The 14,860-nt window shown below is 33.0% G+C and overlaps 1 protein-coding gene across 1 annotated transcript in view; it reads right to left on the bottom strand.

Moving 5' to 3' along the window:
* Window positions 1-6: 6 nt before the first annotated feature.
* Window positions 7-14,860, bottom strand: part of LOC113002804 (fatty acid synthase) — a gene marked incomplete at its 3' end in the record, with an annotated part of 54,693 nt that continues 39,839 nt past the window's right edge. The window contains exon 3 of the mRNA XM_039459234.1: window positions 7-368. Within this exon, the coding sequence (XP_039315168.1) occupies window positions 7-368 (362 nt within the window). The remainder of the gene's footprint in view (window positions 369-14,860) is intronic.

Here is a 14,860-nt window from a genome sequence, read left to right as displayed (position 1 = left end):
CATAATATACAAACCATTTATGGCCTCTGGGTCCCTCATCCCAAATTCTTCCGATTCCGAGTTACATATTCCTACAAATACACCGGTACGCGATCCTCTCACGGTTGTAGGATTGATACCAGCATCAATTATAGATTCGTATGTTGCTTCGAGCATTAAACGAAGCTGCGGATCCATAACATTTGCTTGTTTACAATGAACTCCAAAAAAAGTGGCATCAAAGCTGCTGAGATCCTTTATTTTGGCAAATCTTGCTGGTAGCCCGTAAAGACCCGTTGGCCAACGGCGCTCGTCATCGGTGACCATGTCTATTCCTTTCATGAGATTCTCCTTAAACTCTTCGATAGTAGATGACTCGGGCAAACGACCTGGAAAAAGTGTTTATTTGGTTTGTACGTTAAGGCGAGGTCCTACGGCGTGTAGCTCGCCAAGGCTCGCCTTGGCTCAGCAAGGCTCGGCTCGACTAGCCTATACGCGCCGTAGGAACAGGGTGGCTCGAGGGGATAACCACTTCATGTAATCGTAGGACAGTGTCCCCGAAATCATTATGAAATCTTTACGAAATCATTTGTAATCAGATAAAATCATATAAAATCATAATGAAATTTTTACGAAATCTTCGTGTGATCATTTTGCAATCAAATGTAATCATGAAATCAGAAATTATAATAAAATCATATAAAATCATCAGAAATCATAACGAAATCATATGAAATCATTAGAAATCATAATGAAATCATATGAAATCACCAGAAATTATAATGAAATCATATGTAATCAGCAGAAATCATTTTGGACTTTTGTGTAATCAATGGAAATTATGCGTAATCATTATGATTTTAGCACAGTTTATAGCACTTAGCAGTCATTGTTTGACATCGTAAAAAATAATTTTTAAAAAATTGCTCCACAAACGTTCCAAACTTCAACCAGCGCATTTATATGGTATTTATATTTATTTATATTTACAAGATTGGTACAGCAAAAAAACTTATTTAATACTTTTAAATTAACAATTTACTAAAAACCAAAGTAAGCTTAATTTTTTTATCGATGTAATATAATGTACCTTATATAGAAATAAAAGAACAAATTGGATTAAAAATATTTTATCTGTTCTGTTCAATCTACTGTTAAATAACGACATAAATTTAAAACGTAATGTGAATTCAGTACCAGACATGATAATCAAATAGAAACTGAATAACGTTTAATTATATAAACTTTATTAAATGGAGACTGACAATGTGCCATCTGTATATTTTTCTCTCATATATACGTATGAGAGAAAAAATATATCGTGACACATTTTCAGTCTCCATTTAATAAATTACACATTTCCACAGTATGATTGTCATATCTGGTAGTACATTTACATTACGCTCCAGACTTAGGTCGTTATTTAACAGCCGATTGAGCTACGCAGATAAAATATTTTTTAATCCATTTTGTTCTGGTTTCTGTATACCTTATATTATTACATTGTTATTACGTCAAAAAATAAAGCTTACTTTTGTTTTTATTAAATTTGTATAATATTTCGCTCATAGAATGAGACTATGTTAAATTTAACGAATTTTGTCGAAAAATTTGAATAGCATGTAAATACGACGATTGAAAGAGTAATGAAAGAATTTTGTGAAGGACGCACGCGTTGATCATAGCGTCGTCAGTCGTTGTCGAGAAGCGAACGAGAAAATCTCGACAATATGTACAATTAGCGACAGCAATGTAAGATTGGCCATAGTGTGTGACAAATAAATATATATTAAATTCGATCTTCAATTGACTCGATTTATTTGTAAGACAATTTATTAACATTTTTTTTTTTTTGGTCCTTTGAGCCGGATCGCGCGAGTTTGCGTGATAATCGTGTGAGTGAAACAATACAAGCAACGATCTATCAACAATTATAACAATTTGAGACAACAGAAGTGACAATCTATTGACAATTATAACGATTTGCGACACTGTTGGTGACGATTATACGATTGTGCGTTTAAATTTGGAGCACGAGGCATCGCGTTGCTCGGCGATCGCCGGAGCCGCATTCTATTGACACTCGTCCGTAGAGTGATCGGGGTTTCGCGCCGCGCCAAGCGTTCTCAACTTGCAAATCATAGTTCAGGTGAACAATTTGAAGTGACGAACAATAATTAAAATGGGTGAGAAACCACTTCGAAGACAACGAGGCCAAGTAAAAGCTAAACTAACTCGTTGCTACAAATTTCATAAATCGGATTGCCAAAGAGCCGACGCGGGAACAACGCGGGAAGAACTCAATTCACGGCTTCAGAATATGGAGGAAGCGTACGTAAAATTTCAAACAATAGTACAGCAATTAATCGCAGTGGTCCCTGAAGAGGAGTATCAGCTGAGAGATGCCGCGGAGGAAATTGATTTCGAGGAGCGATACTTTTCAATCAAGTTATCGCTATTACAACATCTTGAAAAATTTAGACCAGAATCGCAAGCATCAACATCCAGCGCTGCAAATCAAGAAAATGATAACGCATTGGCTCAGGTAGTAGAACAGTAAGCTGAATTGTAGGCACAATCAGGTGAGGCCACTGGGGGTAACGCGTTGACTCGAAATTTGGAACAGCAAATGAGAATTTTGGAACGATTGAGCACGCACTCGGGCTCGGTGCGAGAGCCTCGGGTCAAGCTTCCGATAATAAAATTGCCTACATTTAGCGGAAGCATAGAGGATTGGAAGAGATACGCAGATACATTTAAGACTTTAATACATGACAGCGAGTTATCGAATGTACAGAAACATCAATATTTAGTCGGTTCATTGAGCGGTCCAGCGGCAAAAATAATCGAATCAATTGAGATTTCAGATCAGAACTATACAATTGCCTGGGAGCTATTAAAAGGGCGATACGAAGACGAGCGAGCTATTATCGAAAACGGCACATTCAGTGCTTATTTGAGATGTCGCGGGTGCACAGAGAATCCGCCAGTGCAATACAAAATCTCATGGATCACGTGCAGAAACACTTGCGAGTTTTACATTCGATGAAACTTCCCAACGAATCATGGGGAGAGCTAATGGTTTATCTAATCGAGAGAAACTTAGACAATGTTACGAGAAAAAACTGGGAAGAATATATCGAACAACAAGAGAACATAACGACAAATATTATTTTGGAGTTCTTACAACGCCGATGCCAGGTATTGGAGCGTGCCTCTTTGAACGGAGATACGAGAGACAACAGTGATAAATTAAGAACAGATACCAAGAACGATGGGAAACGACAATTGTCGTATTTAAATTTTCGCAACAAAACATCGCTGTCCACTATGCAAGGAGGGTGATGCAACCTGTGTCAGGGAACACACTTGATTTACTCCTGTAATCAATTTTTGAAACTCTTGACTGAAAAAAGAATGCGAGAAGCCAAAAGACTAAAATTGTGCATTAACTGTCTTAAGACAAACCATTTCGCCAAAGATTGTAAATTCAGTGCTTGTCGACAGTGTGGAGAAAAACATAACACATTGTGCCATTTCGCGAAAGCGGCAAGAGGTTTGGCAGTCGCGGCTGGAGGGGAATCATCGGGAACCGGAGCATTGGACTCGGTGATGACTTCAACTCGGGACGCAGAAGCGGGGGCAGAGGGTTCAACGAGCAGCGGTTCCGTGTATCATCTGGCGGGCAAGTTAGAGCGTAAACAAATTCTTATGTCCACGGCAATTGTGCATGTAAAGGGAAGTAACGGCTATGATCATCAATTAAGAGTTTTGCTTGACAGCGCGAGCGAATTAAATTTCATAACATTAGCAGCGTGCAAAAAATTAGGGTTAAAACCGAACGACGTTTATGAATCAATTAATGGGTTGAATACATGAATTGCATAATAAAACACAGTTGCCATTTACAAATAAAGTCACGTTTATCAGAATTTAAATTAAATTTACAACGTTTAGTCGTTCCAAAAATAGCAAAAGAATTGCCGTCTTTTTCTATTAAAATGTCACAATTAGCAATTCCAGACAATTTAAAATTAGCAGACCCAATTTTTTACACTCCTGGCAAGATTGACGCGTTGATAGGCGGCGAATATTTCCTTCGATTATTGCAAAATGGAAAAATTGAGCTTGGCAAAAATCTGCCGACATTGAAAAGTAGTAAACTTGGATGGATTATAGGAGGATCAATTTCATATCATTTAGTGGCAAGTCGATCAACCGACCTTCAATATGCTAACGCCTATACATGTTTGTTCACAAATAGCGAGTCCGTTGACGATGAATGATCAAAGTTTTGGGAAATCAAAGAGTACCAAACAAATAACAATACGAGGTTATCGGCAGAAGAACAGGTTTGCGAGAACTATTTCATAAATACAATAAGGCGAGATGACTCAGGACGGTTTGTCGTTTGACTGCCTTTCCGAGAAAATAAAACACAATTGGGCGAATCGCGAAACATAGCGATGAAACATTTTTACTATTTAGAGGGCAAATTTTACCGAGACATCGAATTTCATAAGCAGTATTCAAAATTTATTCAGGAGTATATTGATTTAAATCATAAGTCAGAGACTATCGAAACTAGCAACGAGCTAGTCTCTGTGTATCTGCCGCATCACGGCGTGATTTGCGAATCAAGTACAACAACAAAATTGCGCGTAGTGTTTGATGGCTCCGCAAAGACCACATCAGAAATTTCACTAAGCGATACATTAATGATAAGAGCAACTTTATAAGATAATATAATAGACATTATATTACGATTTCAACTACATGCTGTTGCGATTACAGCGGATTTGTGTAAAATGTATCGACAAATTTTAATACACGAAGACAATCAAAAATTTCAAAATTTTATGGCGATTTTCTCCGAATGAACCGATAAAGGAATTTGAATTAAACACCGTAACATACGGCTTAGCGTGCGCTCCATTTTTAGCGATACGTTGCGTTCGATATTTAGCTAGTGGCGCCGGCAAGGAGGTCGGTCAAGCGACTAAGGCTTTATTAAACGATTTATATGTCGATGATATCCTTACCGGAGTTGACTGTGAGGCTAAAGCAATTAATTTAATTTCGTAATTAAGAAAACTATTAAATAGCGGTGGATTTAAGACTCATAAATGGCATTCAAATTGCAAGAAAATTCTGAGTGAATTTGAGAATGCTGATCAAGTTGAAAATTCAACGATTACAATTAATATGGGCTTAGTTAAGACATTAGGCTTAAACTGGCACCCAGAGCTAGATACAATTCAATTTACATTTCAACCAATAACGAATTCAGTAAAAACAAAATTTCAGTAAACGCAAAATTTTATCAGCAATTTCAAAATTATTCGATTCACAGGCTTAGTTAGTCCAATTTTAATTCGCGCAACATTTATCATGCATGAGATATGTGCGGCAAATTTGGAATGGGATGATCCGTTAACGCACGATTTGCAACAGGCATTAGAATGCTTATGTGGGTGATCTCGAGGAAATCCACACGATTCGGATCCCTCGAAGAGTCATCTCACATTCTAATGCGATTCGATTTTATCTGCATGCATTTTGCGATTCTCCTCGTTGAAAGCGTACGGAGCATGCATCTATTTACAAACAATTGATAACAAAAATAATTATAGTTGAAGATTGTTGTGCTCAAAGTCACGATTAGCGCCAATTAAAAATAAAACCATTACATTGCCGAAGTTAGAGCTATGTGGAACCATTGTTTTAGCTAGATTATTAAAAAGGGAAGCTCTTAAAACCAATTTTGACGAAATATATGCATGGAGCGATTCCACGGTGGCGTTGGCGTGGATCGCCTGCGATCCATCGCGCCAAAAAATATTTTTATCAAACAGAACAGCCGAAATTCAGTCAACTCTCCCGTCGAATCATTGGCGTTATGTCCGAAGCGAGGACAACCCAGCCGACTTAATATCGAGAGGCACAAGTATTAAAAATTTAATACAAAATAGATTATGGCGGGAGGGTCCCGATTGGCTAGCGAAGTGTGATGGTTGCTCGCAAAATGAGTTACAATCGGTATTGACTGAATTGTCACAATCAGAGATAAATCAAATTGAAGCCGAATAACGGCCAAATTCACGAACAAACTTAAGCGTTAATACTTCAAACAATTTAATTCAAACGTTATTAAATAATTATTCATCGTTCTCAAAGATCGAGCGCATTTTAGCATAGATTTTGCGATTTAGTCAGAATGCAAAATTAAGTAAAGTAAATCGAATTTTCAATTATTTGTCAGTGAACGAAATCGGTAAGGCACATCAATTACTAATTAAAGCTACACAAAGGGCTCATTTTGCGAGTGAGATAGCAGCCATACAAGCAAAAGGTCATGTTAATGCAACAAGCAAGTTGTCGCAATTTAGTCCATTTCTGGACAAAAAAAGTGTTCTCAGGGCGGGCAGCAGAATTCAAAACGCGGTCGCATCATTTCAGAAAAAACATCCTATTTTGTTGCCTTCAGACAGCAATTTTACACGATTATTAAATAAGCGAAAACATCATAGATTATTACATGCCGGTCCGCAAAATCTATTATACGCTATTCGTGAGAATTACTGGCCGCTCGGTGGGAGGGGCATCGCTAGAAGGATTGCTCATGGATGTGATTTGTTTTCGAAATAAGCCGAAAACATTATCGCAGATAATGGGACAATTATCCGCAGATCGTGTCACTCCGGGACGCCCGTTTCTCGTGACTGACATGGATTTTGCCGGCCCTATCATAACATTAATAAATCGCGGGTGTGGTAGAAAGACCAATAAGTCATATATATCACTGTTTATCTGTCTTGCGACAAAGGCAATACACCTCGAATTAGTTAACGACCTCGGTTCGACATTATTTTTTGCTGCACTTAGACGATTTGTGGGTCGGCGGGGTTGCCCTCAACGCTTTTTTAGCGATAACGCGACGAATTTCGTCGGAGCGAAAAATGAGCTCAGCGAGATGCATTTCTTAATTAACGATAAATAAGCGAGAAATAAGCGATAAATTTTTTGTGCTCAATCGCATTCATTGGAAATTTATTCCACAAAAAATTACGCAGGATTTCTGGAAGCGACGGAGTATCGAATATTTAACATCATTACAAGGCAAGGTGAAATGGAGGGTCGAAAAATCTAACTTAGCAATCAATGACATTGTATTAATACAAGATAATAATTCACCATTGTTAAAATGGATATTAGGTAGGGTAATTGAAATCCATAAGGGCATAGATGACAAGGTTCGAGTTGTCACATTAAAAACCGTAATCGGAATGTATAAAAGGTCGATAACTAAATTATGTAAGCTTCCAGATTCTGACAGCAACGATGACAATTGTAAAAAAAGTTTTTTGTATTAATTAATTAGCATTAATTGGTGGGCGGGATGTATAATATTTCGCTCATAGAATGAGACTACGTTAAATTTAACGAATTTTGACTGTGTCGAAAGATTTGAATAGTATGTAAATACGACGATTGAAAGAAGAGGAAAGAATTTTGTGCAGGACGCACGCGTTGATCATAGCGTCGTCAGTCGTTGTCGAGAAGCGAACGAGAAAACCTCGACATATGTACACCCAGACAGCACAGGTAGAATGGATTAACTTAGTAGTTAACAATATCGAGATAATATATATTTAATTGCAAGTTTTATTTAGTTTTACTATTATAGAAAACAACAAGTTTGATATTTTCCAATTATCTAATAGACTTAACAATAAGCTATTATTGATAGTTTTGTGGTATTCTATCTTTAGTGATAAAGAGAAGAAATTATAAATATATTATACTTTACTGATATCTTACGTATTCTTATATAAAATGGTAGACATTAAATAACTTAGGAATATAATATGTTACAATAGAAAATCAACATTATGCTGGTAGTAAAATAAGTAATGACTACCATAAACATGCTTCAAACGTACTAATATAGATGATATGTAAGATGTATTAGAAGAATTTAACATAATATCACAATCAATCAAATACTTTCCGGAAAAGGTCTAAACAATAAAATCAGAGTTTTAGAATGTTGCAGTAGAATATGATTTACCGGATAAAGTATATTATAAAAAAGTAAATATAATATACTGAGATTTAACAGTATTTCTTAAACAAAATGAATAGCATACTGTAACTTATTAAAATAATAATGCTTCAAACCAATTACGTTCAGAAAAAGATAGAAGCAATGTAATGTAATTTAAAGTATATTGTTACAGCGCAAAAGAATCTGCACAGGTAAGATAATAAATTAATGAATATATTATAAATGCATTTAACAATATATGATAGATCAATATAAAGAGCGTATCACGAGGCTCTTATACAATTGCCAAATAAGTAATATATTTTTGGAAAATTTTAAGCAATAAAAGTTGTTGGTAAATGCGTAGTTGTTTTTCAGTCTGGACGCCAAACTGGCTGAGATAGGACGCGTCTTTGTAAACGGAAAAGTTAACTGGTGAAATAGTGAATAATGGAGAAAAAAGTGTTAGTCTACAAAAGAAAAAACGCAGATACTTTGTCTAAGCGATAAAAACGTCGACGTCGTCAAATGCAAATTAAATCTGTTCAAATGAATGTTATTACTAACAGTAATTCCAATACTGATCATTCGTCTCAAGATCGTATTAATCATGATGAGCAGACAGTTGCGATTTCTACAAACAATAAAAGCGAACCAATAACCAATATCGCGGTAGATGAATACTTATTTGAAGATAATGAAGCGACGAATACAGTTGACAGTAATGATGAACATAATTATTATACTTCATCATCTGATTCAAATGATAATAACAATGATAGTGATAGTTGTTATAGTGATAGTAACAGAAATGATTTTTTCATTGAGAGGGAAAATATTGCTGAGTCTAACAAGAAATTGACTTTTGCTGAAAAATTAGCCGATTCATGTTCTCGTACCAACATGAACCATGTATAAATTAATTCAATTCTATCTGTTTTGCGCCAACATAAATGCTTCGCCAGATTGCCTAAAGATGCCAGAACTTTGTTGAAAACGTCACGGCATCGTATAGTACCTCGAATCGTAAATCCCGGGGAATATATTCATATTGGAATTAAACATAACATTTTGAATATACTTTCGCAAACTGCAGATACAGATATACCATCAACAATCTTACTTGACTTTAGTACTGATGGAGCTAATATATACAAGAATGTTCAGTACGATATTTATCCTATACAATTTAGAATTTACAATATTCCTGAATAAAAGTCCTATGATTGCAGGATTATATGCAGGAAAAAAGAAACCTGCTGATTTCTCAGATTTTTTCAAAGATTTCAATGAAGAGTTATTAGGTATTATTAGGAAAGAAATATGCTACAAAAACAAAATAAACAAGGTGAAAGTAAGGTGTTTCATAGCTGACACACCCGCAAGAGCTGATTGCTTAAATATTGTTGGACATACGGTTTTCAACAGTTGTAATAAATGCAAAATACCTTGCGAAAGACGTAAAACTGATTCATCAGTCATTTTTAAAGGAGAAAATTATCCAGTAAGAAGTAACTACGATTTTCGACAACTTAAAGATCCTGAGCATCATCGCGGTAAATCTGCATTGGATAGTTTACCCTTAGGATCAGTAAGTCAAACACCGCATGATTATATGCACTTGGTGTGTTTAGGACTTATGAAAAAGATACTTGAAGCATTAATAGAAGGAAAATTCCAACCTAAAAAATTATCGCCAGATGTAACATCACGAATTTCAAGTCGCCTGATTACTTTTGCTGAGTACTGTCCAAGAGAGTTTTCCCGCAAACCAAGAAGTTTAGATTATTTACATCGTTTTAAGGCAACAGAATATCGGCAATTTTTACTCTATACAGGACCAACTATTATGCTGGATTTATTTGGAGAGGACAAGCGAATGAAGCATTTTTTGAAACTGCACTACGCTATACGAATTTTGGTTTCTCTCAATGAGAGGTTAATGAATGAAATTGATATGGCCGAAGATATATTACGACAGTTTGTATTCGAAAGTGCTGACATATACGGCAGAAGATTTTTATCTTATAATACGCATAGTCTTTTGCATTTGGCAAACGACGCTCGTAATTTTGGACCATTAGATCATTTTTCATGTTTTCCATTTGAAAATAATATGACTTTTTTCCGGAAAATGGTACGAAAACCTTCTCAAGAATTGCAACAAATATATAAAAGATTCGAAGAAAGAAAACAATTACAATTACAGTGCAAATTTCTTCTACAAAAATTGCACATGCATGTAACGTAAAAAGGAATAGCTCTTCAGTACAGTCATCCGACCACAATATTAATAAACAATGTTCGAAGATTAAATATCGAGGATTTACATATGATTTAAGTAAACGTAACAATTGTTGTATTTCATGTGATGGTAATGTATACATATTAAGAAATATACTATATGTAAACAACACAAATAGTTACCATTTGAAAGTGCAGAAATTTCAGGAAGTGGATTCTCTATATAATGTTGATGATTTAGACTCTGAATTGGAATTTTTAAATGTACAAAATTATCCAAAGATTCCATAATAATTCCACTCGAAAAAATAAAGTCTAAGGTTTTTAAAATGCCCTTTTGGCACAACAGTGAAAAATTTTTTCAAGAAGGAATTTATGTGATAGCACAATTATTCGAAAAACAGTGGTTATTAAATTAGCACAAGATAAATTTCATTAAATAAATTTAATTAAACTAAATTGTTGTAAAATTGTGTATTTAATAACTTCATTAGTTTTTAAGTTAAGTAAAAATGTTAAAGTGCTAAACAAAAATATTAACAATAATTGAATGTTTTTAAACGTCCAATAATTAATTTTATATATTAAAATAAGTTAATTTAGCATTTATACCATTTATATTAAGATTCAAACTGAACATAATTTGCGCCAATTTATTAGACTAAATCGAACAGCCAATCAAAAACATGGCAAAGTTTACTTTCTTTCCGATTCGCGCCTTGTGGCGCATAGCGCTCTAGTATAACATCATGTTTCAGTCTCGCCTCGCGACAAAAAACATTTGAATCTTGAAACACGAGAGAAGTCTTCAGTTCACTAGACTTTCTTTCTTGTTGAGAAAAGAAGTGCATACGTAATCGAAATAATGAATAACGAAAACACATGTGCCTCTCAAATGGACAACATTTATTCTCTGAGTAAGAATAATTATCCGTTAGCAACATGTAGTACAGATTGCGGATATTTTAACGACATTCAACAACAACAATGCGCGCTCTAGTGGAGCCTACTAATGTCATTCATCAAGATATACAATTACCTTTCAACGATAGTGTTGTACAAGAAATAGGCAAGATAAATAAGAAAAGAAGTGCCGCTATTGATAGTGAACTATTGAATGCAAAGCAAATGCGACGAAACGATACCAATAATTCTTTAGTAGGACAAGGTATGTAATAGATATTACTTATTTAATAAACCTTTTTAATGTGGCCTTAAAGAAATGTGTATATGTATATTTTAATATCTTGTTTATCATATCATTGGCAAAGAAAAGTAGAGTTTTTTAATATAAACATATTCCCAGCGAACACAAAGTTACAGTTATATAAATGTTAATTGTAATTTCCCACTCAACAATGTAACTATTATATAATTAGTGTTATATAACAGTTACATTGTTAAGTGGGAAATTATAACTAACATTTATATAACTGTAACTTTGTGTTTGCTGGGTTGTATTTATTGAATAGATTTTCGTGTAGTAATAAATTATTATAATATATTTCATTCAGTTATTTTTGTAATTTCTCGGGCTGCGAATATATTTAATTAAAATTGTAGATGAATCTGATGAATCTGACGAATCTACATCTGATATGAAGGCAATAAGAGAATCTCTACGGTATGTATATAACAAAAACATTAAATTATTCTTACATCCCTTGTAGAAAAATACTACTGAGCACTACCAACACTACTGAACACTACTGCACTACAGGAGTATAATAATGTTGCAGTGTTACAGTGCAATAATATAGTGGTGTAGTGCCTCAAAATACTACTGCCCACTAGTAGTGTTTAGTAGTATTTTTTTATAAGGGATATAAATATAAATATTGATATAAACATATGAATAAATATTAATATAAACACTATGAATATTACTATGTTGAAGTGATGTGTTTACAACTTTATAAATACAAATAAAAAAATCATATACTAATATTAATTCTTTACAGAATTTTAAAGGAGGATGTTTGTTCCATAAAAGCAAGTGTCAATAGACTTGAAAGAAAATTTAATTTACAAACTGATTTCCGAACGGCCATAAATGAAATTGGATTACCGATATCAAGTAGACAGGCTTACGTGGCAATAGATGTAGACAATGAAAAAAATAGTTGCACTGGTAAATGTTTATTATGTAGTTCATTTTACAATAATTTGTATATTTCAATAATAATAGCAAAGTGTATCATAATGAAAACTCATTTCAATGTGCATATTATATGATATAAATATTTTTCTTTCATATGTACCTTTATATCACAGTTTTTGATAAAATATTAACAAAGTTTGCGTAGTCATATTAATTATTGTAATTGTCTAAAAGAATAACTCCAGAAATATTAACAAAATTTTATCAGCTATTATCGCTATATAAATTAAATTATGTAACATTTCTTTTATATAGCAGGGATATATGCAATCTATAGGAGGAATTAATTTACGCGACACCCTTATCGAATTTATGAAAACAACGTTTACTGATAAGTTTGTTGCAAAAAACATTACATGGAAGCGAGGAAAAGGAGATAAATTGCATTTCAGGGAGTCTGCGATAAGTGTGGCCTTTTATGGTAAATTATTACATATCTTTTGTCATACTTTATCACATATTTAGATAGTATGATCAATCTGTTTTTTATTACAGGAACTGCCAGAAATATAACAAGTCTCATCAATGTTACTTTTAAAAAATATTCGGAAGAAATAAAAACAGCAATAAAAAACGCCTCCCAGCGACATTATATGATGACAATTGTACGTCCATCCAGCGTTCAAAAATGGACTGGAAAAGAGAGGGCAATCCTGGCTAGATACAAAGCCTAATTTAAAATATAAGAAAAAAAGAGTATCAACTATATCACAAATAAAATCTATAGTAAAAAAATCTTTGAAGTATTAAAAGTGTTAAAAGTAACTTAAAAGTATTACAAAATTATATGGTTGTATTTACTCGTTTTGTTTATCTTTAAAATGTACTTTACTAATTTTAAGAATTTAAAGTATAAGATAAGAAAAAAATTTGATTTGCAACATTTACTTTATTTTTGTTTCTCATTTTTATATTATATTTTTTTTACATATGTAAGTGCATAAAATGTTATATATGTATTTATGTTTTTAAAAAAGTTTAATATACTACCTACTTTAACTTGAATTATATAAATGTTTAGAATTTTTAAACTTTTCATTATATTTACAATGTCAATTGTTAAATTAACCCACTTGGCAAGAGATTAGTTTTGTAATAATTGACGTCAAAGTTTGTTATAACATTACAACCATACAACAAAAATAAATATTATTTTATAAAATATATCACGCACTATAAGTTCCGTCCATCAATTTTATTTGTTAATCGTTTATATAGTTTGTTTAGTTTTACTCACTATCAGACTATGTTTAAGCAATTATACGTTGTGGATTAACTCATCTTTTCACATACTGGGTTATTAAACATTTTATATACATCATTCACAATATAAAATGTTAATTGTATTAGCTTAAAAATAAAATTTATTAATATCGATTAGAGCAGCCAAAAAACAATAACGTTCTCTTTATTTTACTTTACATTATACATATACATATAAATAATAGTTAAAAACTTGTAAAAAAGATTAGTTTGTTGCATTAATATTTCATTAATATTAATAGAATATTTTATTATTATTAATATTAATAAATTAATATTAATAATAATAAAATATTCTATTTATTAATATTAATAATAATAAAATTAATAATATAGTATTTAGATAATAGCTAAAAAATATATAAACATAAAAGTAACTTAAATAGAGCTATATATGATCTACAATAAACGTATATGTAACACGATCTGTATCGTACTACCTTTATTCTAAAGTAAAGTATAGGTAGTTGATATTAAATTCTCTTATACATATTCTACTGTAGATACATAGGTAACGTAATATAAATAGTGTTATATTCGTTATAAATTAAATTTATATATAGCTGGTATTAAATACAGCTACATTCACCCTTGTCATATGTGATTAATTGTATATTATGATATAATATTACTTGTAAGCTGTGACGGACATACAGTGAACGATTGTGATCACCTAGGTGTAGTATACATTTAGCTTGATATTTGTATGATGGTGTGCTATCTGGGACAATTAGCGACAGCAATGTAAGATTGGCCATAGTGTGTGACAAATAAATATATATTAAATTCGATCTCCTCCTGCACCTCCAACATTCCAACGGATGATGAACAAAGGTTTAAAGGGACTAATCGGAAATAATTGCTTTGTTTATATTGACGATATTATAGTATATGGTAAAACTATCGAAGAGCACAATAAAAATTTAAGAATATTATTCGAGAGACTTAGACAGGTCGGACTGAAATTGCAACCGGTGACAAATGTGAATATCTCAGACCGGAATTAGAATATTTAGGACATGTTATATCAGAACGCCGAATACAGCCTAATCTCAACAGAATAGAAAAGGTTAAGAATTATCCAGTGCCAAGAAATCCGAAAGAAATTAAGCAGTTTCTTGGACTAGTCAGTTATTATCACAAATTCATTAAAGACTTCTCAAAAA

Source organism: Solenopsis invicta, unplaced genomic scaffold, assembly GCF_016802725.1.
Source record: "Solenopsis invicta isolate M01_SB unplaced genomic scaffold, UNIL_Sinv_3.0 scaffold_106, whole genome shotgun sequence".
Taxonomy (NCBI): Eukaryota; Metazoa; Arthropoda; class Insecta; order Hymenoptera; family Formicidae; genus Solenopsis; species Solenopsis invicta.
Note: the sequence above shows the minus strand (reverse complement) of the source record. Positions and strands in the feature narration are given on the sequence as shown.